The sequence below is a fragment of the Somniosus microcephalus genome, chromosome 5, assembly GCF_052327205.1.
Source record: "Somniosus microcephalus isolate GS21.2 chromosome 5, FLI_Smic_1.0, whole genome shotgun sequence".
Lineage (NCBI taxonomy): Eukaryota > Metazoa > Chordata > Chondrichthyes > Squaliformes > Somniosidae > Somniosus > Somniosus microcephalus.
Genome location: NC_140991.1, coordinates 253,370,946 through 253,395,985, shown reverse-complemented (window position 1 = coordinate 253,395,985; position 25,040 = coordinate 253,370,946). Strand labels below are relative to the sequence as shown.

The window sequence follows — 25,040 nt, the reverse complement described above, 5'->3', positions numbered from 1 at the left end:
TGTCCATGCCAGCCAACAAAGAGCTATCCACCCTAATCCCACTTTCCAGCACTTGGTCTGTAGCTTTGTAGGTTATGGCACTTCAAGTGCATATCCCAGTACTTTTTTAATGTGATGAAGGTTTCTGCCTCTACCACCCATTCAGGCAGTGAGTTCCAGACCTCTGGGTGACAAAATTCTCCACTTTAAATCTATGCCCCCTGGTTATTGTCTCTTCTGCTAAGGGAAATCAGCCCTTCCTATCGATATCTAGGCCCCCCATAATTTTATACAGCTCAATTAGGTTGCCCCTCAGCCTCCTCTGTTCCAAAGAAAACAACCCCAGCCTATCCAATCTTTCCTCATAGCTAAAATTCCCCAGGCCAGGCAACATCCTCATAAATCTCCTCTGCACCCTCTCTAGTGCAATCACATCCTTCCTTTAATGTGGTGACCAGAACTGTGCGCAGTATTCTAGCTGCAGCCTAACTAGTGTTTTATACATTTCAAGCACAACCTCCCTGCTCTTGTATTCTATGCCTCGGCTAATAAAGGCAAGTATCCTGTATGCCTTCTTAACCACCTTATCTACCTGTCCTGCTACCTTCAGGGATCTGTGGACATGTGCTCCAAGGTCGCTCTAATCTTCTGCACTTCTCAGTGTCCTACCATTTATTGTGTATTCCCTTGCCTTGTTAGCCCTCCCCAAATGCATTACCTCACACTTCTCCGGATTGAATTCCATTTGCCACTGACTGTTCTGCCCTCCAGACCAGTCCATTGATATCTTCCTGCAGTTTACAGCTTTCTTCTTCATTATCAACATACTTCCTACATTCAAGTCCAAATCATTGATATATACCACAAAAAGCAAAGGACACACAACTGAGCCCTGCAGAACCCCACTGGAAACAGCCTTCCAGTCACAAAAACACCCTTTAACCATTATTCTTTGTTTCCTGCCTCTGAGCCAATTTTAGATCGAACTTGCCACTTTGCCTTGGATCCCATGGGCTTTTACTTTTGTGACCAGTCTGCCATGCGGGACCTTATCAAAAGCCTTACTAAAATCCATATAGACTACATCAAATGCACTACCCTCATCGACCCTCCTTGTTACCACCTCAAAAAATTCAATCAAGTTGTTCAGACACAACCTCCCTTAACAAATCCATGCTGACTGTCCCTGATTAATCCATGTCTTTCTAAATGAACATTTATCCTGTCCCTCAGAATTTTTTCCAATAATTTTCCCACCACTGAGGTTAGGCTGACTGGCCTGTAATTACTCGGTCTATCCCTTTCTCCCTTTTTAAATAACGGTACCACGTTAGCTGTCCTCCTGTCCTCTGACACCACATCTGTAGCCAGAGAGTATTGGAAAATGATGGTCAGAGCCTCTGCTATTTCCTCTCTTACTTCTCTTAACAGTCTGGGATACATTTAGTCTGGGGATTTAACCACTTTCAAAGATGCTAAACCCCTTAATAATTCCTCTTTCACTGTTTATTTCATCTAATATTTCACACTCTTCCCTGATTGCAATGTCTGCATCGTCCCTCTCTTTTGTGAAAACAGATGCAAAATATTCATTAAGAACCATACCCATGTCTTCCACCTCCACACACAGGTTACCTTTATGGTCCCTAATCGCAAGAACAGATCAGCATTGACAGTTAAGTAAGAACCAGGTGTTGCAATGAGTTACAACAGAAACCTTTTTTTCGGGGGGGTGGCGGGTTGGTGGCGAGAGAGCAGTGACCTAGCTTTGAATTCAGTCTCAGTAGACTGAATGACGACAACTGACTGATTCCCGCTGGATATCTATTTGCATCTGAGTAAGATGAATTTAGGCAAGTGGGCTGAGTTCTCAGTGGACTTGAGTACAAAACCCCACTAAAATTCTCTAACCTTACAGTGAAAGATCAGAAGGAATAGGTAGCTTGAAAATTGAGATCCAGATTCTTTCGGAACAAAGGCTATAAATAGTAGTTTCAGGGCTGTCTGTATGTGTGTCTCAAAATGGTATAAAAGACACCAATATTGGCATAATCAGGGTAACCAATGTATTAGTCTTTGTTAATGTATTTGCAACCCTTTCTGTTTGACATTTTTGATCCATATATGCATCTCTAGGATCTGAATGTTCCAGCAGTCATGCTACAGAGAAGGGATTAACTGGCTTGGAGCCAAGAATCCTAGAGCTATAGTATTGGATATTTTTTATTCACTCTTTGTTTTTAAAATGGTCCCAATGAAATGTAAACCTGAAGCTGATAGCAGTTCACAAATTTTCTTTAATGTACTGTACTAAAAATTCTAATCACAGCTTTGAATGTTTTGACCAGTATTCAGTGTTTTATGTGTGAATCATGGGTAACTTTATATTTAATTTCTTAACAGTTGGACTTTGTAAACTCAATTTCATTGAATCGTAAAAATATAGGAGAGAGATACCTCCTCAAGGATGAAACATTTAATGAAGCTGTTTTCATACCAAATCAAAACAGAAAATGATTTTGGATCCTGTGCCTATGTGAATTTTTTTTTTGGTGGATGTGTATGACTTGCATTTTGTCTGCCATGTTATCAAATCACATTTAATGTTGTGACTTGCTTCATATATCCTGCAAAAACATCATAACCTGGGATTCAATTTTTTTTACAAATATCTCGTGTTCTCCCTTCCCCCATGTACTCGGATGTCAGGGTAATATTATCTGTGCTTTTCAGTTGAGGTATCGGTACTCAGTGATGTCACTTGAGTGCAAAATGTTCCATTCTGCAGAATGATACCAAAGCACAACTGCAGTTGTTTACCAAGTAAATTATTTAGTGACTAGAGTATTGTATCCGCTGCTTCTCTGTGCCTGACCAGTCCACGATAATATCCCTTTTTAAAGTCTTAACATTGTCTCATCGTAGTGTTGAAGGTACCTCCTGACCCTATTGAGACTTATCGCTAGGTGATGTCAAATGTTTGTGTATTGCTATAACAAAACTTACATAGAAACTTTGAAAATAAAATTCTAAAGAGAAACTGGACTTTGCTCAACCCATCACATTCTGGTACTGCACACTTGGAGAACTCTGCTCCTCCAGTACCATGGGATCTTTAACATCTACCTGAACCATTGGAACAAGGTAGAATTTTCATCCAAAGTACAGGACCTCTTATAAAGTCTTGGTACTGTACTGAAGTGTCAGCCTAGATTATGTACTCGAGTCCTCGAATGAGGCTTGAACTCTTAACCTTCTGAATTGGGTGCAACTGAACCAAGTTGACATTTGATTAATGTCATTGATACAACAGGATTACCAGTTGGGGTAAAAAATATGAAATGAGGCTCTTTTTCTGTGTAAGCTGGTATTGGCAACTAACTCTGTAAATCAGAACCAAAAATTGCAGATGCTAGACATCATTTGAGTGTTTCCAGCGTTTTCTGTTTCTGTTTTGGGTCAGATAGCATCTGAGGAGAGATCAGATGGGTTAAAGTTTCAAGCATCAGATGAGTTAATGTTTCAGGTGTGAGCCCTTTCTCTGACGAAGGGTCCATATCTGAAACGTTAACTTGCCTGTTCTTTCTACAGATTTTGCCTGAACTGCTGTTTCTAGCACTTTCTGTTTTTGTAACCCTGTAAATTGGAAGACTGTATATTCATAATATTACTTGGTATTTGTTGCGGGAAGAATTATGTCCAGGCCAACATTTCTTCCTCAACTAACCACCAAAACACATCATCCGACCATTCATTCACTTGCTGTTTGTGGAACACTACTTCCCACCTTTTGCCAGTCTGCGTAGCTACCCTTAACCCCGAATCTCTGTTTCTGTTTTGTAGCTAGCTTACTATCCATTCTACTATTTGTCCCAACTTCACATGCTCTGACCGTAGTCATGAGTTTACTATGCGATACTGTTGAAAATCCAAATATATTGCATCTACTGCATCACCCCTGTCTATTATTTGTTACTTCAAGGAATTCAATAAGGTTGGTCAAGTATGACCTTCCTTTTTGAAATCGTGATGACTACTCATTATATTTTCGATTTCTAGATGTTTTTTCTATTATTTTTGAGTACAGTTTCCATTATCTAGCCTACCACCAACATTAAGCTAACTGGCCTATAATTCCCTGGATTAGTTCCATCTCCCTCTTTAAATATAGGAATAACATTAGCTGTCCATCAGTCCTCTGGGACTATGTCTTCTAATGAATTTTTATATAGATGTAATAGTGCCTTTGTTATTACTTCCCTAACTTTTAAATATGAACAAATATAATCTATCCGGACCAGGGATTGTATCCTCTAAGTTTGATTAGTTTATCAGTTATCTTCCCTGGCCCTTTCTATCTTAAATGTCTTTATCTTTTTTGTTCTTCTAAAGTTTTGTCCACCATTAGTCTCCCTGGTAAATATTAAGGCAAATATTTAATATTTCTGCCATTTTGCTGTCATTACCTGTGAGTTCATCCCTATCCTGATTTTTCTATTATTTATGTATCTGTAGAATACTTTACTTTATTTATATTCCTTGATAACTTAATTTTGTAGGTCCTCTTTGCTTTCCTAATTTTTTTTAACTTTTCCTAATGTTCTAACAATTCTCTTTTGTCATCCTCTCCTTTATTGTTTATGTACTTATTGTACGCCTTTTTCTTTAGTTTCAATTTTACCTTTGTCTCTATATTCATTTATAGTGTTTCATTATTGGCTAGCTTGTTCTTGTTTTTTAGCAGAATATATTTCTCCTGAACTCTCTTGATCACCTTTTAAATATTTCCCACCGCTGTTCAATCTCTTGGCAGTTTTTTTCCCAGTTTACCTTCCCTAGATCCATTCTCATCCCTTAAAATGAGCTTTTTTCCCCAATTTATTGCTGTGGTCTTTGCCTTCTGTCTTTCTCAACATTATTTTAAATTTATCATGTTATGATTGCTATTGCCTAGATGTTCCCCATAGCTTATACTCTTATCTGCTCTGGTTCATTTCCCATTACTAGATCTAGTGGTTCTTTGTTCGTGGCCACTAATAGTGTAGTGAATTGCAGATTAATGGTTCCACTGAAGAATTATCAATTGAAGCATAATCTGTGTAATTTTATTGTGATAACTTAGCATAAACTAACATTTTAAAATCTCATGATGTTAAATATATGGTATTGGAATTTACCATATATTTAGCATAATGAGATTTTAAAATATTGCATATTAGTTTTGTACATTGGGTTCATGACAGCATCATTGTGAGACAGCATTCAGCAACCCTTGGAACTACACCAAACAGAGTGATGCATCTCATTAAATGCTACAGTGGAGTTTTGGCATGGGGTTATAAATAGACGGAAATGGACACATTGTGCAGCATTTCATGGATGTTGCAAACAACGAGAATGTATCTTTTTGCCGCACTACATATGGAGAGTTTAATATGTTGCAACAAAAACTTTCCCCTGCATTGCACCTCCAATTACCGTAGTTTTTTTGTGAAGTATAAGATCATTTAACATTGGTGGTTTGTGCTGATGCTAATAGAAAATCAAGTTGATTTGTCTCCAGTAGAATAACCTGATAGCCCATTGAGAGGATAAGGTGGTAACTGGAAAGATACTTGAAGTAATTATTAAAACCCAGTGAACCATTGTATATTTTACCATAGCATTTCTGCACTGCATCCAAAACTGTTAGATACTAATACAAAAGTAAAATACTGCGGATGCTGGAAATCTGAAATTAAAACAGAAAATGCTGGAAGTACTCGGCAGATCAGGCAGCATCTGTAGAGAAAGAAAGTTAACATTTCAGGTCGGTGACCTTTCATCAGAACTTTTAGATTTTAGCTTTGTTTTTCAGATTGTGCTATACACATTATATAGTTGTTCCATCATGTTAGGTTGTATAATTGAGATTGTGGTTTTTTTAAGTTTTGTATGCTTATTGTAACCATTTTTGTCAGGGTTTTATTGATATTTTCTGGGGTTTTTTGTTTTGTATATGAAAAGGTAAAATTGGTTGCGAAAACCTCCACAATGTAGAACATTTTTGTTTCATCCCTGATTAGGTAATTTGTTTTATTTTGTTAGAATGAATGTTTCCTCTATCACTCAGTTATGTCAAATAACACATTATTTTAGAGGAAGTTATTAAAATGATTATTGGTTTAAACCTCATTTTATAGTTTTTAAGATTTTATGGGCCTTTAATCTTAATATACTTGGTGTACAAATTATGGTGAGTACATAAACACAGAGGAGGTAGTGGTGGTGGAGGGGATTGGCAAGAATAGTTCGGGCTGAGAAAGTGTAAGCTATAGTACACTAAGAACTGGATGTATGGTTCAATACTAAGATTACTATTGTGGCAGAATAGTTTGTTTACAGACAAATTCCTAATTTCCCACTTTAGCAACCATAAGTTATGAGACGAGCCCACAGCACTCTGACTGCAGGCAAAGAAATTTCCACAGAATGTTGCCTCCTGCCAGATTGGCATGGGAACATTCAATTTTGAATGGGGTGCCAGAGTCTGAACTAGGAGTGGCAATGTGATAAGTTTACTTGTAATGGCATTCCTTCTCCTGATTCTGGTACCTCTCATTGCTGCTTTTGTCATCTGGGTGACCTGACGCTCTCTTGACCAGCTCCTCCTGTTCCTGTTCCTTGTGCTACTGTTTCGGTCTCTTCTCCCTCAGTGGATATTGTAAGTTTATAGTTGAAGTGTTTCTTTCTAAACTTGTCCTATTTTTCCATCTAAAAATTGGCACTGTTAAGCTTCACATATGAATACATGTAAACCACTTGGGGATGTGAGGCAGGAGCTGGTTAGACATGCTGCAGAAATTAGCTTTTAAGGTGCTCTGCAATTCTAGGGCCCATGGTTATGTGTAATGTTGTTTTCTGTTCAAAATTTAGAGCTTAATATGTTTGTTAGTGGTCTAATGTTGATGATTGAGGGTTCAGATGACATTACATGCCACAAGAGTAAAACCTAAGCATTTGATGCACTTGTAAGAGCTTTGACATTGTGTTACATCCTTGAGCTCCCATACAAACACATTTTGGTAATTAATATTATAAAATCACCCTTACTGGTGCTATTTCTGATCTGGGAAGGACACCATTATTGCATCTTTAATTTTGTGGCATTACAGTAGTTGAATTTGCAATCATATATTGCAGGAGGAAAGCAGGATTTTGGGACCTTAAGTCTGCCTTATTTCCGGTCATATGACCGACTGTCCGACAAATATGGCATGTTGTGAGACAGTCGATGTCTAACTGCTGTGTTCTAAACATTTCCTTCACTGAATGAGGAGCCTTGTTAGCTGAAAGAATTTATTAACTGAAATCACACTGGGAATTTTTATTTGTATTAAAGGGAGGGAAATACCTATCTGAATTACTGCTGGAGGACAAGTCCATTAGTTTGAAAGACTTCCAAATAGTATAAATTTTACAGGCAATAAGTTAAAACAGAAAAGTAGTAAAGGACATTTGTTGAACATTTTAAAGCTTAAATTCCATGGAAGACTATCAGATTGTGCAGTATGCGACTGTTTAGAGTGTTTGGTAGATTAAGAAGCTTGTCCAGGGAGTTTCACTCCGCTTTAGAGTGGGTTGGACCCTCAATATGGGCTTACGCTTCAAGTTTAGTGCCCGTTGCTTTACAGTGAACTTGCAGTCCAAATGCACTCTTGGAAATTGGAATAGGTAAAACGTATTCAGGTGAGGTGTTAAACCACTTGTTCAGGTGGGCTTAAGACCCTATGGCACTATTCAAAGAAGAGCAGGAAGTTCTCCCAGTGTAACAGAAAATGCTGGAAAAACTCAGCAGGCCAGGCAACATCCGTGGAGAGAAATTAGAGTCAACGTTTCGGGTCAAAACCCTTTATCAAGACTTTATCACGGATGTTGCCTGGCCTGCTGAGTTTTTCCAGCATTTTCTGTTGTTATTTCGGATTTCCAGCATCTGCAGTATTTTGCTAAAGTTCTCCCAGTGTCCTGGCCAACATTCCTCCCTCAACTAACACCACAAAAAACTGATTAACTGGTTATTTATCTCTTCCTGTTTGTTGGCAAATTGGCTGTTGCATTTGCCTACCTAATTGTGACCACTTCAAAAGTACTCCGTCAGCTGAGGAGCAGTTTGAGATGTCCTAAAAGGTGCTATATAAATGCAAGTTTTCCTTTCATGTACATACTTACAACTTTTTATTCCAATATGTGAATCATTGATTCCCAGCTCTTGATCATCTTAGTGCTATTTGAAGTAGCCACTGCAGGTCTAAAACTAACTAATTGTAAGTAATGTTTTTCTCTCTGCAATGCATAGGGAATAAAATGCAAGTAAACTAGAATCATAGAATCGTTACAGCACAGAAGTAGGCCATTCGGCATGTCAAGCCTGTGCTGGCTCTCTGCAAGAGCACCTCAGCTAGTCCCACTCCCTGCCCTTTCCCTGTAGTCCTGCAAATCTTTTTCCTTCAGGTACTTGTCCAATTCCCTTTTGAAAGCCACGATTGAATCTGCCTCCACAACCCTTTCAGGCAGTGCATTCCAGATTCTAACCACTCGCTGAGTAAAAAAGTTTCTCCTCATGTCACCTTTGGTCTTTTGCCAATCACCTTAAATCTGTGTCCTCTGGTTCTCGACCCTTCTGCCAATGGGAACAGTTTCTTTCTATCTACTCTGTCTAGACCCCTCATGATTTTGAACATCTCTATCAAATCTCTCCACCCTCTCTGCTCCATGGAGAACAACCCCAGCTTCTCTAGTCTATCCATGTAACTGAAGTCCCTCATCTTTGGAACCATTCTCGTAAATCTTTTCTGCACCCTCTCTAAAGCCTTCACATCCTTCCTGATTAAGGCCAAACCAGCGTTGTATAAAGGTTCATCATAACTAGAATATGCATTCTAGACATTGAAGGCAAACAGCATCCTGCATTATAGAAGAAGGAAAGAACTAGCATTTATATAGTGCCTTATCAAATCCTCAGGATGTCTCAAACAACAACTTGCATTTATATACCGTAGGAAACGTCTCAAGGTGGTTTAAATGTAGTCACCACTACGTAGACAAATGCAGTAGCCAACTTATGCACAGCAAAATCCCCAAATAAGCAATTCAGTGAATGACGATCTGTTTTTGTTGGTGATGGTTAAGAGATGAATGTTGGCCTGGATACCCAACGAACTCCCTGCTCCCCTTCGAATAGTGCCATTGGGTCTTTTCTGTAGACAGGGTCTCGGTTTAACGGCACTTCCAACAATGCAGCACTCCTTCAATATTGCATTGAAGTGTTAACCTAGATTACATGCTCAAGACCATAGTGGGACTTTAATCCAGCAAGGAAGATTGAGAAGAGCGTTGGTGTGATGACACAGCTTTGCTTGACCCCGGTTCGTACGTGAATTGGGTCTGTGGTGGAACCGTTGGTCAGGATCACGGCTTGCATGTCGTCGTGAAGTAGGCGGAGGATAGTGACAAACTTTTGAGGGCAGCCGAATTTGAGGAGGACACTCCATAATCCCTCACGTCAATGTTCTTGCTCAGGCCAACATCCCCAGCATTGAGCGTGGTCAGAGCTTCGATCAGCTCCAATGGACAGGTCACATTGTCCGCATGCCCGATACGAGACTCCCAAAACAAGCGCCCTATTTGGAGCTCCGGCACGGCAAGAGAGCCCCAGGTGGGCAGAGGAAACGCTTCAAGGACACCCTCAAAGCCTCCTTGAAAAAGTGTAACATCCCCACCGACACCTGGGAATTCCTGGCCCAAGACCGCACAAAGTGGAGGAGAAGCATCCGGGAAGGCGCCGAACACCTAGAGTCTCTTCGCCGGGAGCAAACGGAAGCCAAGCGCAAGGAGCGCACGTCAACCCACGCACCCCACCCACCTGCCATCTGCCCCACCTGTGACAGAGACTGTAGCGCATTGGACTCATCAGTCACCTGCAAACTCATTTTTAATGTGGAAGCAAGTCATCCTCGGTTCCGAGGGACTGCCTAAGAAGACTTGAATCCATATGCACCCTTTTAATTCTAGGATGTGAGCCTCCCGAATGAGTCAAGATGATATAAAGTTGTTTATTGTGCAGAAAATAGCCTGCTGTTGGGAAGCATTCGCTGCTGTTGAGTTCCAGCTTGGAACTCTTGGTGTGGATATTGATTGTTTCTGTTTCCCCAAATATGATGCTTTTCAGATGGTTAGAACATGTTATTTTTATGAATGACTTACAATATTGCTCACGTGTCTTTTTATAAGATTCACTTCCTACAACTTTCACTGTTGGTAGTAAAAAAAAAAAAACAATGCTCAAAGTACACAGTCCCTTATTTAATAAAGTTGAAAATATTTTCAGTTTTGAGTTTAGCTAGTGTTTGTAAAGAAAAGGACTCGCTGTCTATTGGTCAGTGGGGTTGTTCATTAGGCATTGTGATATATTTTGAGGGAGCCTACGCAGATGGATAAATGATTGATCTGCTATATGGCGACTCAACCGTACAAACCGAATAACTTTTCTTAATTTAAAAATCTGATGCTCAGATTTTTAAATTAACAAATGCAAGATGCTAAAAAGTAGTAGCTGCTGTAAAGGGTTGTAATCTTAACTGAAGGTGATCTTTTAATGTGTTTTTTCATTTCATTTGTATTTAATTCAATCTTGATACCTTTCATCACTTGGAGTTGGTCCTGATTTTCAGTTGTGAGGTGTTTAATCTGCATGACCACCCACAATGGGGGTTAAAGTAGCCCAGCTAGGAAAAGGACTGTATTGATTTGAAATAGTAATTTCATTCATGTCAGCAATGGGTGTTGATCTTTTTCTATATTTTTGTTAAATATTTGAATAGCAATAATAAATCTGCAGTTTACACTAGTGCCCCGTACCCACTAGTTTCTAGATGGGTATGGGACACTAGATCTGACAGTTTAAAAAAAAAGTGTAATTAAAATTACAAATCCCTGGTTATACAAATGGTTGTAATTGAAGATGGGTAGTAAGCTTGTATTGTCGTCCTATACGCTGCCTTTGCTGAGCCTACTTTGCTCCAGGACATTCATTTACTATTTAATTTGCTCCCTGTGGAAATTCCTACAGTTAACCCTGCTTTTAACAGCTGATTTCTAACTTCAAAAATTGAATGGATTTGAATTGTTTTTGTAAGTGTCTTTTTTGGGATCTCAATTTGAGTTTATTTTTCAGTAATTTGGATGAAGGAAGTGAACCATTAAATAAGGAACAATTACCCGTAACATGTAATCCCCTTGCAGCATGTTCCATCCAGATTTCCATCTGTTAACTTGCTGTGAACTATTGATAGATCTTGTGCTACTCCTATTAGCATTTTTAATAAAATGTTACAAGCTCAATTTTCCCCTATACTTTTTTACCTTCAGGTCATGGTAAAACACCGAAAGATGCAGCTTCAGTCCGAGCAACGTACCCTATACCTGCTGCTTGTGGGATTTATTACTTCGAGGTGAAGATAGTCAGTAAAGGAAGAGATGGGTAAGAATCACAGAACTTCGGCACTTTGTTTATTTCATTACAGAAATTCAACATGCGTAATATTTATTTAAAAATGCAGTGTTCTAGTAGGGTAAATGCTGTTTGATTTTTGAGTACAGTCGAGTATACTTAAGAACATACTCTTGAGCATACTCTTCTATGATTCTGAGGCGTGTCAGCCAGTTATCCTTTAGCAAGACAGCAGCAGCTGTCAGTTCTCAGCTGTTTTTGGAACTGTGCAGAACTTGCATTTTATGTAGCATCTTAGCACCTTCTAAGGATATCCTGAAGTACTTGACATCCATTGCATTACTTCTGCAGTGCAGTCACTTGTTACGTAGGCAGATGTGCCAGCCAGTTATGCACAGCAGGATCCCACAATCAATAAATAAAAAGAATGGCTAGTTAATCTGTTTCTGTTAAGAGGGGAATGTTGGGTCAAGACACCAGGAGAGCTTCTGCACTTTTTCGAAAAGCGCTGTGCGATCTTTAAAATCCATTAGCTAGGTGGAGCCTTGATTTAACATCTCATCCCAAAGATGATAAATCTGCTAATGTAACATTTCTTTACTAATGCACTGAAGTCTGTTCCTGGAAAAAGCTCCTTTTTGCACCCCACCCAAGTCACTTGGAACTGCATTGTCATACTCCCAATTGCCTAGCCTCTGCCTCCATTCCCCATGATACTTCTGCAGCTGTTGATCTGTTCCTCACCTCCACTTTTGATGCATTTGTCCCCAGTAAAACCTTTACTCTCTCCTATCCCAGTCTTTCCCCTGGTATAGTCCCCATCTTCTGTTCCTCCAGTTCAAGGGGTTCTGACATGAGTGTATCTGGTGCAGAACTAGTTTAGCTGGTCTACATCAAACACTGTCAGGCCTCACTCCCCTCTGCCAAAACTGCCTACTACCTCAGGATCACCCTGAAGGGCAAAGATAAATCGGGTTATTTTCTTCACTACCTATTGGCTCCTTAATCCCCTCTCCCCTGCCCCCTCCAACAAGTGCAAGAAGCTCATAGACTTTGTTGCTGCTCAGACTGAGATCATCTGTTCGGCAACTTCTGTTGCTCCCCCAATGCCTCCCCTCAGCTCTAAATCCTGTCTCTCTAACTTCTCTTCCATCTCCCCTTATGCCCTATGCTCATCTTGTCCATGTAGTTGCTGACCACCCAAATTCCCTTCCTGGCTCTATGCTTGCTGACAATGTAAATAGTTTCCTCTCGGGTACTGTCACCTCCTTTCAAAACTAATGTCACCAACAACTTGTATTTATATAGCGCCTTTAATGTAGTAAAACGTCCCAAGGTGCTTCACTGGCGTATTATAAGACAACAATTTTTTGACACCGAGCCATATAAGGAGAAATTAGGGTAGATGACCAAAAGCTTGGTCAAAGAGTTAGGTTTTATGAAGCATATTAAAGGAGGAAAGAGAGGCGGAGAGGTTTAGGCAGGGAATTCCAGAGCTTGGGGCCTAGGCAACAGAAGGCACGGCCACCAATGGTTGAGTGACTATAATCAGGGATGCTCAAGAAGGCAGAATTAGAGGAGTGCAGATATCTCTGGGGAGGTGGGGGGGATGTTGTGGGGCTGGAGGGGCAAGACCATTGAAAACAAGGATGAGAATTTTGAAATAGAGGCGTGCTTAACCGGGAGCCAATGTAGGTCAGTGAGCATAGGGGTGATGGGTGAACAGAACTTGGTTCGAGTTAGGACACGGGCAGTCGAGTTTTGGATGATCAGTTTACGTAGGGTAGAACGTGGGAGGCCAGCCAGAAGTATGTTGGAATAGTCAAGTCGAGGTAACAAAAGGCATGGATGAGGGTTTCAGCAGCGGATGAGCTGAGGCAAGGGCAGAGATGGGCGATGTTACGGAGGTGGATATAGGTGGTCTTAGTTATGCTGCTGATATGTGGTCGGAAGCTCATTTCAAGGTCAAATATGACAGCAAGGTTGTGAATAGTGTAGTTTGACCTCAGACAGGTGTTGGGGAGAGGGATGGAGTCAGTGGCTAGAGAATGGAGTTTGTGGCGGGGACCGAAAACAATGGCTTCGGTCTTCCCAATATTTAATTGGAGAACATTTTTGCTCATCCAGATGTTGGACAAGCAGTCTGACAATTTAGGGACCGTGGAGGGGTCGAGAGAAGTGGTGGTGAGATAGAGCTGGGTGTCGTCAGCGTACATGTGGGAACTGGTGCTGTGTTTTCAGATGTCGTCAAGGGGCAGCATGCAGATGAGAAATAGGAGGGGGCCAAGGATAGATCCTTGGGGGATACCAGAGGTAACGATGCGGGAGCAGGAAGAGAAGCCATTGCAGGTGGTTCTCTGGCTGCGATTAGATAGATAAGAATGGAACCAGGCGAGTGCAGTCCCACCCAGCTAGACGACAGTGGAGACACGTTGGTGAAGGATGGATCATTCCCCCACAAAAACCCAATCTCGACGTCGGTGTCCTTGCAAACTATTGCCCCATCTCCAACCTCCCTTTCCTGTCAAATCCTTGAACGTGATGGAGCCTCCCAAATCCATGCCCATCTTTCACGCAACGCCCTGTTTGAATCTTTCCAATAAGGTTTCCGCCCTGCCTGCAGTACCAAAATGACTCTAACCAACATTACAAATGACATCATCTGTGACCACGGTGCATTATCCTACTATGCCTGTCTTTGACATGGCTAATTACATCATACTGCACCAACACCTCTCCTCAGTGGTTTAGCTCCGTGAAACTGTCCTTGTTGGTTCTACTCTTACCTATCTGATGTAGCCAGAGCATTTCTAATAATGGCTTCTCTTCTACCCCTGCATCATTGCTTCTGGAGACCTCCAAGGATCTATGTTTGGCCCTCTCCTCTTCCTTCTCTACAAGCTGCAGCTTGATGACATTTTCTGCAGAAATGGGGTCGCTTCCACACATATGCTGACGACATCCAGGTCTACCTTTCCACTACCACTCTTGACCCCTCCGCTACCTCTGTTGTCTGACATCCAGTCTTGATGAGCCACAATTTCCTCCAGCTAAACATTGGGAAGACCAAAACCATCCTCTCTGGCCTCGGCCACAAGCTCTGCACTCTTGCTACCGATTCCATCCCCCTCCCTGGCTATTATCTCAGGCTGAACCAAACTGTTGCAACCTCTGAACCCATTCAACCCTGAGCTGAGCTTCTGGCCCTATATCCTCACCATCACTACTTCCACCTCTAATGTAGGCCGCCCCTGCCCCTATCTCAGCCCTTCTACTGCCGAAACTCTCATCCATGCCTTTGTCACCTCCAGAGTTGAAAACTCTAATGCCCTCTTGCTCGAACTCCCATGCTCCACCCTCTAGTAAACTTCAGCTCATCCAAAACCCTGTTGCCTGTATTCTATCTTGCCCCAAGTCCCGCTTACCAATGCCCCTGTCCTTGCTGACCTACATTGGCTCCTGGTCCCCCCAATGTCTCACTGTTTAAGTTCCTTCATTACGTCACCCTTTGCTCATCTTAGTAACCGCCAACAGTCTTACAACTAACCCCCCACCACCCCTGCTGAACTTTTCATTTTTCTGACTCTGGCCATTCGTTCATCCCTCCCCACATTGCCCCACCATGCCTTCAAACACCTAGGCATCGATATTTACGGGGAGGGTGCGGGTGAGATCAGAAACAGCCGACGAACCTGGCAAGGCTCCTCATTGACATTTTCTAGGTTTGTCTCCTGCCCGGTCAAATGGACAGCCTGGCCGACAGGCGGAAGGGAACAACAGCAGCAGGAGGCTGCAGCCAGGGACCCTTGGGGATTGGGGGGGGTGGGAGGAGAGGCCCATGATTGGATGGGGGGAGGCTGGTAATTGGGGCTAGGCAAGGGAAGGCTAGAGATTGGGGCTGAAAGAAGCCGAAGGCTTCCTTGAGGGGCATGGGTGGTGCACTCCTGCTCCGCCTGGCCCACAGAGTGCTGAAAGCCACTAACCCTGGGGGAGCCGTCCGCTCCAGCCTCCCTTTCATTGCTGAGTTTCCCGACCCCTGGGAAACCTGTGCAGCAACAGTAAATTTCAAATCGGGTTCCCAATTGGATTGTGGAAGTCCGATTTTAAATATGTTGATTAAGTGTCCCTCCTTTCCTCGGTCACCCGGATATCTGCTGCCGCGACAGGTTGGGATCGTAATGCATGTGTTTTCCTTTTTAAAAAACCCCGCCCCCGACCTTCTCCTGCCAATCATGGGGGGGTGGGGGGTTGGGGGGGGGTTAATATCGAGGCCCTGGTCCTCTCACTTTGTTAATCCCTGCCTAAGTCTCTTTACCTCCCTCTCTTAATACGCTCCTCAAAACCCACTTCTTTGACTGCGCCATTGGACCCCCCCATCAAATATATCCTTCTGTTGCTTGGCATCCATTTATTTCTGATTATGCCTCTGTGAAAAGCCTTGGGACATTTTTCTACTTTTAAAGGCACTATATAAATGCAAGTGTTTTTTGTGCCAGCCTTGATTAAATGCTCAAATCCTGGAGCAGGGCTTGAACCTACAACCTTTTGACTACAAGGTAAGAGTGCTACCAACTGAGCCAAACTGAATTCCGTGTCTGCTGGGATACAGTCCTGCAGGCACCAGCAGCCCAAACGAGATAGTGAGTGTCTTCAGGCTATTTGGTTGGGGGGAGTTGGCATTGCAGCTGAGCTGGAGGATTAAATACACTTTCTCTTGTAGTGGTCACTAGGTAATGATCGAAACTAGTCTTGTTTTCCTTTCCATGTCACGGCACTGAATCAAAATATATAAATTCTACCAGCTGCTACACTCTGCTAAATCAGCACAAATTGGGATTAAACCTGTAGCTCAGGACAGTAACATTTGAAAGCTATGATGAGTAGGACAAGACAAGACAAGAGTAGCTCATACAGTAGCTGTAATTACATTGCCAGAATTGGCTCTGCTTATGTTGTAGTAGGGAATTAAGAGGTAGGACAATTAACATATTAAACTTGTAATCTCTTCCTTCAGGTTGGCCAACAGATCTATTGGCTTATATCCCTTGAGTTTAGAAAGTTAAATGGTGATCTAATTAAGGTGTTTAAAATGATAAAGGGATTTGATAAGGTAGATACTGATATTTCCTCTGGTGGGAAATCCCGATCTAGAGGGCACGATCTTAAAATTAGCTATTTAGGAGTTAAATCAGGAAGCACTTTTTCACGCAAAGGATAACGGAAATCTGGAACTTCCCCCCCCCCCCCCAAAAGGCTGTGGATCCCAGGTCAGTTGAAAATGTTAAGACTTGAGATCAATAGATTTTTGTTAGGTAAGGTTATCCAGGGACATGGAGCAAAGGCAGGTAAATGGAGTTGAGTTACAGATCAGCCATGATCTAATTGAATGGCGGTATAGGCTTGAGGGGCTAAATGGCCTACTCCTGTTCCTCAGTATAGTTCAGGTGTGGGCAACTATGACTTCAATGTTGTTCCACTCTGTGGGCTCTGAATGCAAAAAAAAAAAAAAAAAAAATTCAACTGTTAGTAATTTTGACCAGCTTCTTAAATATTAGATCTTTCAAGTAAGGTTCTTCAAACATCTTGATTCCTGGTATAGGTAAACTGCTGATTGAACATTTTAGTTAACCAAATTTAAAAATTGCTGGTTTTTGAGTTTGGGAAAGCTGAATTTAAATACCAGGCAAGAATGCCAATAGTTTAAAAGAGGAGCATTTGGTATAATTCGGCACCCCCCTCCCCAAAAATGTGTAATTTGAGCGTCCAGTTCATTTCACTTGGTGTTGGCTTCTCCATTTTTTTTTGGAGAAAAGTCAAGGGCCAAAGCTCATAGTGTGATTCGCCACCAAAGTTGGAAAGAGTAAAATAGAAGACTAGGTAAACCAGGAAGTTATGATTAGATGACTCTGCGCTTGAGCTTGAAAAACATGAAGATTGTGAGAAGGAGGAAAAACGGAGAGAGTTAGAGTTCAACAGCTTTGAGATATTAGGAAAGAATGAGTTGGAGTAGGAGACAGTGTTACAAGCCTTAATTTCAACACGAGGATGTAAAAAGTGTGTGTAGCACAATGTCTTTAGAACTTAAAAGACCAACAGAGCAAAGTCCTGAAGAGTACGAACAATAGTATTGGGGAGAGAGGAGAAAAAACTGACTGGATTATTCTTGTCATAGAATGATACAGCACAGAAGGGGCCATTTAACCCTATGTGCCTGGGCCAGCTCTTTGGTAAAGCTATCCAATTAGTTCCACTCCCCTGCTCTTTCCCCATAGCCCTGTCATTTTTTCCCTTCCAAGAATTTATACAATTCCCTTTTGAAAGCTACTATTGAATCTGCTTCTACCACCCTTTCAGGCGGTGCACTGCAGATCACAACAAATCGCTGTTTTTAAAAAAAAAAAGGCTTCATCATGTCACCTCTGCTTCTTTAGCCATCTCTCTAAATCTGTGTCCTCTGGTTACTAACTCTTCTACCACTGGAAACCGTTTCTTATTTCCTCTATCAAAACGGTTCATGATTTTGAACACCTCTATCAAATCTGCTCTTAACCTTCTTTCCTCTAAGGAGAACAATCCCAGCTTCTCCAGTCTTTCCAAAAGCCCCTCATCCCTGGTACCATTCTAGTAAATCTCTTCCCCTCTCCAAGGCCTTGACATTCTTCCTAAAGTGTAGTGCCCAGAATTGAACATAATACTCCAGCTGAGGCCTTTTGAATGTTCATCCACACATCAACTGCTCTACCCTCATCTACCCTCTATTACTTCATCAAAGAACGTGATCAAGTTAGTCAAACTCAAGTTGGATTTAACAAATGTGTGCTGAACTTCATTTATTAGCCCATACTTTTCCAAATGCCAATTAATTTTGTCCTAGATTATTGTCTCTAAAAGTTTCCCCACCACTGACGTTGGGCTGACTGGCCTGTAGTTGCTAGTTTTATCCCTCCCTGTTTTTAAATGGGTATAATATATGCAGTCCTCTGGCACCACCCCCATATCTAAGGAGGATTGGAAGATTGTTGCCAGAGCCTCTGCAATTTCCACCCTTGCTTCCCTCAGTAATTTAAGATTCATCCCTACCAGACCGGGTGACTTTTCTACTTTGAGGACTGCCAACCTTTTAAGTACCTCTTTATTTTTATCCTATCCAATATCGCTACTACCTCCCCTTTTACTGCTACATTGGCAGCATCCTCTTTAGTGAAGACAGAAGCAAAGTACTCATTTGGTACCTCAGCCATGTCCTGTGGCTCCACAAGAAGATCTCCATTTTGGTCCCTAATCGGCCCCACCCTTCCTTTGACTATCCTTTTAGTATTTTATATGTTTAGAAAAGACTTTTGAGTTCCATTTTATGTTGGCTGCTATTCTATTCTCATACTTTCGGCCCCTCTTATTCCCCTTTGTAGATCTCTGTACTTTCTATATTCAGCTTGGTTCTCTATTGTATTATGAACCTTGCATTTGACATTAGCCTCCTTTTACTGTCTCATTTTAATCTCTACCTTTTGTCATCCAAGGAGTCTAGCTTTGGATGTAATCCAGAGATTACTACCTTTGTGGTTCTGCTCTTTAATTTCCTCCTGAGCTCCTGAAACTCTGAGTGCAGCACTTTAACCCTTTTCCTTCCTATGTCATTGGTTCGCACATGGACCGTGACTTCTGGCTGTTCCCCTTCCTTTCTCTCTTTTTCCCCCCCCCCCCCCGCCCCCTAAAATGTTCTGCACCCTTTCGGTGATGTCCTTTACCCTGGTACTAGGGAGGCAACACACCATGTGGGACTCATGTCAGCGGTTCCAGAAACGTCTGCCTATCCCCCTGACTATCTAATCCCCGATGACCACTGCATTTCTACACTTTGCTGTGCCCCCTTATGCAGTCATAATTTTGCCCCACAATGCTCTGGACTGTGCTCCACCGAGGTGTTGTCACCCTCACTAGTAGTCAGTGTTGAAAACCGGTTTGAGTGTGTCCCACTCCGAGGATTCCTTTACTGCCTGCCTCTTCCAACTCTGCCGGATGGCCACCCACTTACTATTGCCCTGAACACACTATAGTTGCGGGGTGACCACCTCCTGGAAGGTGTGCTCCAGGAGATTCTGGGCCTGCAGTGACTCCAGCTGCTCCTCAAACTCAGCTTGAGTTCGAGCAATTGGAGGCACTTCCTGGTTATCTAGGACACATGAAGCCTCCTGAAGTTCCCACATGGCGCAGGAATTGCAGGCAAGGGATCTCGGCTGTCCCATCCTGTTAAGTGCGTCATTTGAGGGCAGGAAGAGAACAGAATTTTGAGAACCCTGTGACTAAGTGGGGGGGAAATGAGATATCAACCATAGCATATTGATTTGAGAGCAAACTGGATAGTCATAAGCATGGTTTTGGTGGGAGACCATATGGTTGTTTAGAAGTATTTATGGTGTTCGAACTTGTCAAATACTTTGAAGATATGATGCAGTGACAGAGCTGCTTTGTTTTGCTAAAATAGGCATTTGCCAACATAGCAACTTGATCTGCAGCTTCTAATGCTGCTACGGTGGCTCAAAATTAAAAGCTATCTTCAAAACTGCAAATTCTGCCAGATCTTTGTAAGCGGACTGGTTTAGGAGTTTGGAAACTGATCCAGACCTTTTGTGTGCAAGGATTGAAGCAAGAATAGCCTGCATCTCGATGACTCCTTTTTCTCCCGTCCCCCACCCACCTCCTACTCCCCTACTTTTAAGGAACACTTAAGTTCCTTCTGGGGTTAGTGGGCAATTCAACAAATCAATTCAACTTCCTTTTTAAAGGTATCCATTGTTTCCAAATTAATTACAGCCTTAGGGGTCAGTTCTGAACATCCACTATACTGTTGAGAAAGGAAACTTTTTTTTTCTAATCTCTAGCCTTGCTTGAGGCTTGTGAATTTTGTATTTGTGTCCTCCTGTCCTGGGTTTGATGTCTCTTGTATAACTTGCCCACTTCAATATTCAACTATTTTAAAGATCAATATTGTGTTTCCTCTCAGTTTTACCTCCAGTGAAAATAAGTTTCATTCACTTGAGTTTTTCTTCACGAATTATTTTTCTTGAGGCTTGGCATCTTACTGGTCACTCTTATCTGAACATTTTTTTTAATGCATCTATATCCTTTTTGAGATGGGTGATCAAAACTACGCATCATACTCCATAATGTTGAGATTTTAATTGATCTGTACAATGGCAGCATAACTTCTGACTTGTTAATGTTAAATAAATTAATTGTTAATCAATTACTAATACCCACCAGGTGAACCTCGGTAACTACCAGACCAGATGCGTTCAGGGTGTGGTCAATGATCACTAAGATCCTACTCATTTTCAGTCTCTGCCAGTGGATTTTAAAAAATAGGACGCTTTCATGTTGAGTCTATGGGAAATCAGTGAGCACCACATGGTTTGGTTTGTTTCACTTGGGGCTATCTCCCTACCCCACAATTTACTGTTTTAATTTAATTTATTTGTTTACCTTGTTAATTTCTGTTTTTGGATGGGAAGCCCTCCCTGAATTTTTATTGGTGGCCCCAAACACACCCCATCCTCTCCCCATAGGGGGAAGTGCCTGATGTCTCCTCGTGGGGTATTCTTTACCCAACTGCCCAAATCTCCACTTAACATAAAATTCGGATGCCTTCCTGTTGGATGCATGTTTGTACTTTGATCCAGGTGGCAGAAACAGAGTTGCATGTGTATTAGGAATTCCTCAATTTCTAAACACACCAATTTTCTTGTAACTTATTTAATGGATATGATTTTATTTAAACTAGACACATTGTGCAAGTGGAAAATCTATTGATGGAGGTGTTCTATAAAGTTTGTCTCTAAGATAACTCTACTCCGACACTTGTAAAATCATACATTACAGAAGGAAGCCATTCAGCCCATCGTGCTAGTGCCGGCTCTTTCAAAGAGCTTTCCAATAAATCCCACTCCCCAGCTCTTTTCCCCTGCCCGCCCCCCCCCCCCCCCCCCCCAGGGCCTATCAACTTTTCCTTTAAGTATATATGCAATTCCATTTTGAAAGTTACTATTGAATCTGCTTCCAACACCCTTTCAGGCGGTGCATTCAAGATCACAACAACTCGCTGTGTTCGCTCACCCTGGCTTTTTTGCCAATTATCTTGAATCTCTGTCCTCTGGTTACTGACCCTCCTGCCAGTGGAAACTGTTTCTCCCTATGTACTCCCTAGAATTTTGAACACCTCTTTCAGCTCTCCTCTTGACCACCTCTGATGTAAGGAGAACAACCCCAGCTTCTCTAATCTTTTCACAAAACTGAAGTTCCTCATCCCTGGTACCATTCTGGTAAATCTCTGCACCCTCTTTAAGGCCTTGACATCCTTCTTGAAATGTGGTTCCCAGAATTGGACACTATACTCCAGCTGAGGTCTAATCAGTGATTTATCAAGGTTTACTGTAACTTCCTTGCTTTTGTACTCTATGCCTCTATTTATTTATAAAACCAAGGATCCTGTATGCTTTTTTAGTAGCTTTATCAACTTGTCTTGTCACCTTCAAAGATTTGTGTATGGTATTTAAAATTGTACCATTTAGTTTAAATTGCATCTCATTTTTCCTTCTAAAATGCATCACTTCACACTTCTCTGCATTAAATTCCATCTGCCATGTATGTGTCTGCCCATTTCATCAGTCTGTCTATGTCCTCCTGAAGTCTGCTACTATCCTCCTCACTATTTACTACATTTCCAAGCATTGCATCATCTGAAAACTTTAAAATTAAACCCTGTAAACCCAAGTCTAGGTCATTCATGTATATCAAAAGTAGCAGTGGTCCTAATACTGACCCCTGGGGCACACCACTACACACTTCTCTCCGGTCCGAAAAACAATTGTTCACCTCTGCTTTCTATTCCTTAGCCAATTTCATATCCACGCTACCACTGTCCCTTTAAAAACATGGGCTTTAATTTTGCTAACAAGTCTATTATGTAGTACTTTATCAAATGCCTTTTGAAAGTTCATATACGCATCAACTGCTCTACCCTCATCCACCCTCTCCATTACTTCATCAAAGAGCTCGATCAAGTTAGTCAAACTTGAGTTGGCTTTAACAAATCCGTGCTGAATTTCATTTACTAGCCCATACTTTCCCCACCACTGACGTTAGACTGACTGGCTGGTAGTTACCTGGTTTATATCTCTCTCTCTCCTTTTTTGAATAGGGGTGTAACACTTGCTACTCTCCAGACCTCTGGCACCACTCCCATATCCAAGGAGGATTGAAAGATTGTGGCCAAAGCCTCCGCTATTTCCACCCATACTTCTCTCCGCAACCCATCTGGACCGGGTGACTTTTCTACTTTGAGGACTGCCAACCTTTAAGTACCTCCTCTTTATCTATTTTTATCCTATCCAATTTCTCTACCCCCTCCTCCTTTACTGTGGCATTGGCAGCATCTTCTTTAGTGAAGACAGCTGCAAAGTGTTCACTTAGTACCTCAGCCATGTTCTCTGCCTCCACAGGAAGAGCTCCTTTTTTTGTCCCTAAATGGCTCCACCCTTCCTTTGACTATCTCTTTGTACTTTTTATATGTTTATGAAATACTTTCGTGCTCCTTGTATGCTCCCTGTTCATCTTCTCATACATTTGTCTTGCCCCACTTGTTTCCTTTTTCGGTTCTCTGCAATTTCTGCTTTCTGCTTGATTCTCTACTATATTATGGACCTGACATTTATCAGAAGCCTTTTTCTGTTTAATTTTGATCACTGTATCTTTAGTCATCTAGAGAGCTCTGGATGCCCTTCGTTTCCCCCCTCATAGGAATATGTCTAATCTGTGCCAAGCTATATCCTCCTTCAAGGCCTCCCATTGCTCCTTTACTGTTTTACCTGATAATCTTTGTTTCCATTCCACCTGGGTCAGATCCCTTTCAACTCACTGAAATTAGCCCTCTTCCTGTTCAGTATCTCCACCTTTTGATTGTTCCTTGTCCTTTTCCATAACTACTCTAAACCTAATATTGTGATCACTGTTTCCCAAATGCTCTCCCACTGAAACATGCTCCATTAGCTCCACTTAATTTCCCAGGATAAGGGGTCAGCCGTTTAGGACTGAGATGAGGAGGAATTTCTTCATTGAGGGTTGTGAATCTTTGGAATTCTCTACCCCAGAGAACTGTGGATGCTCTATCCGTGGTAATATATTACCCCTAACCCCATGAGCTCTTATCTTGCGTAACAACCTTTTCTGTGGCACCTTATCGAATGCCTTTTGGAAAACCAAATATACTACAGCTGCTGGTTCCCCTTTATCCTGCTAGTTACATCCTCAAAAAACTCTTAATAAATTTGTCAAACACTTTCCCTTTCATAAAATTGTCAGCCTTGAATATACTCAGTCATTGAGTTTATTCAAGACTGTGATAGATTTTTGGACTCTAGGGGAATCGAGGAATATGGGAATTGGATGGGAAAGTGGCGTTGAGGTGGAAGACCTGCCATGATCTTATTGAATGGCGGAGCAGACTCGAGGGGCCATATGGCCGACTCCTGCTCCTATTTCTTAAGTTCTTATGAGTTGTTGTGATCTGGAATGCACTGCCTGAAAGGGTGGTGGAAGAAAATTTAGTAGTAACTTTGAAAAGAGAATTGGATAAGTACTTGAAGGGAAAAATGTACAGGGCTATGAGGAAAGAACAGGGAAGTGGGACTAATTGGTTAGTTCTACCAAAGAGCTGTTACAGGCACAATGGGCCAAATGGCCGCCTCCTGTGCTGTATCATTCTAAATTTTGTTTCTACAGCTATGGGTTTTATACTAGTGTAAACTATTGCTCAGAATCCTGCTGTTTTAGGCTAAAGTTATACTGAACCCCAGTGCAAATTTGAACCAGTATGAGCTGGCCTGGGGCGGTCTCTAGTGTACTCGGCAATTGGCTCACAACCGTCTCCTGAATGGAAGTAGTTTTACTGCTGCCCTGGGCAGCCATGGATTTCAATGTAATTTATGAACTGAGCTGGTTTACATATTTCTCACATTAGGGCAGCTCAGGACATTAAGAATCTTTCAATGTTCAGGATACTACTGGTAGGTGCCGAAAATCATGAAATATTGTCACCTTTATCCCCAGTGTCTAAATTGACAGGAACTTGCAATTCTCATTTGAAAACATTACGTTTACATTATGCAAAACCAGTTCTAATAAAAGCAGTTGTACTTCTCTTCATTTCCAGTGATGTGGAATATTCTCTTGTGGGTGGATTCTAGAGCACTGGTGTAAACAGATAAACTGCAATGCGTACACAGTTGAAAGTTTAGCGTTTGGACTGCCAAGTTTTTTGTAATGGCTAAGGAACTGCACTGCCAATTGTGTGAAAGTAGCTAGCTAGAAAACATAGTGAACAACTGCTTTCTTGCTGCCGTGGCAATGATTCCTCCCGTGACATGTCTCTTGGGGTATCACTCCACTGCTGGATGCTCTCGTCCTATCAACTTGCAGAGCTGCTGCCACCAGCAGCAAGTCAAGCTTATAAGCACTGGAGTCACCTCTGGTTTTAATGCAATGATCTTAATGTCTAAAATTGTTTGTGCAGAAAACT

At 41.8% G+C, this 25,040-nt stretch overlaps 1 protein-coding gene across 1 annotated transcript in view; it reads left to right on the top strand.

Moving 5' to 3' along the window:
• The window catches only part of ranbp9 (RAN binding protein 9), a 107,537-nt gene that overhangs the window by 1,482 nt on the left and 81,015 nt on the right, over positions 1-25,040 (top strand). Inside the window, exon 2 of the mRNA XM_085988819.1 lies at positions 11,386-11,497. Coding sequence (XP_085844945.1) covers positions 11,386-11,497 — 112 coding nt within the window. The remainder of the gene's footprint in view (positions 1-11,385; positions 11,498-25,040) is intronic.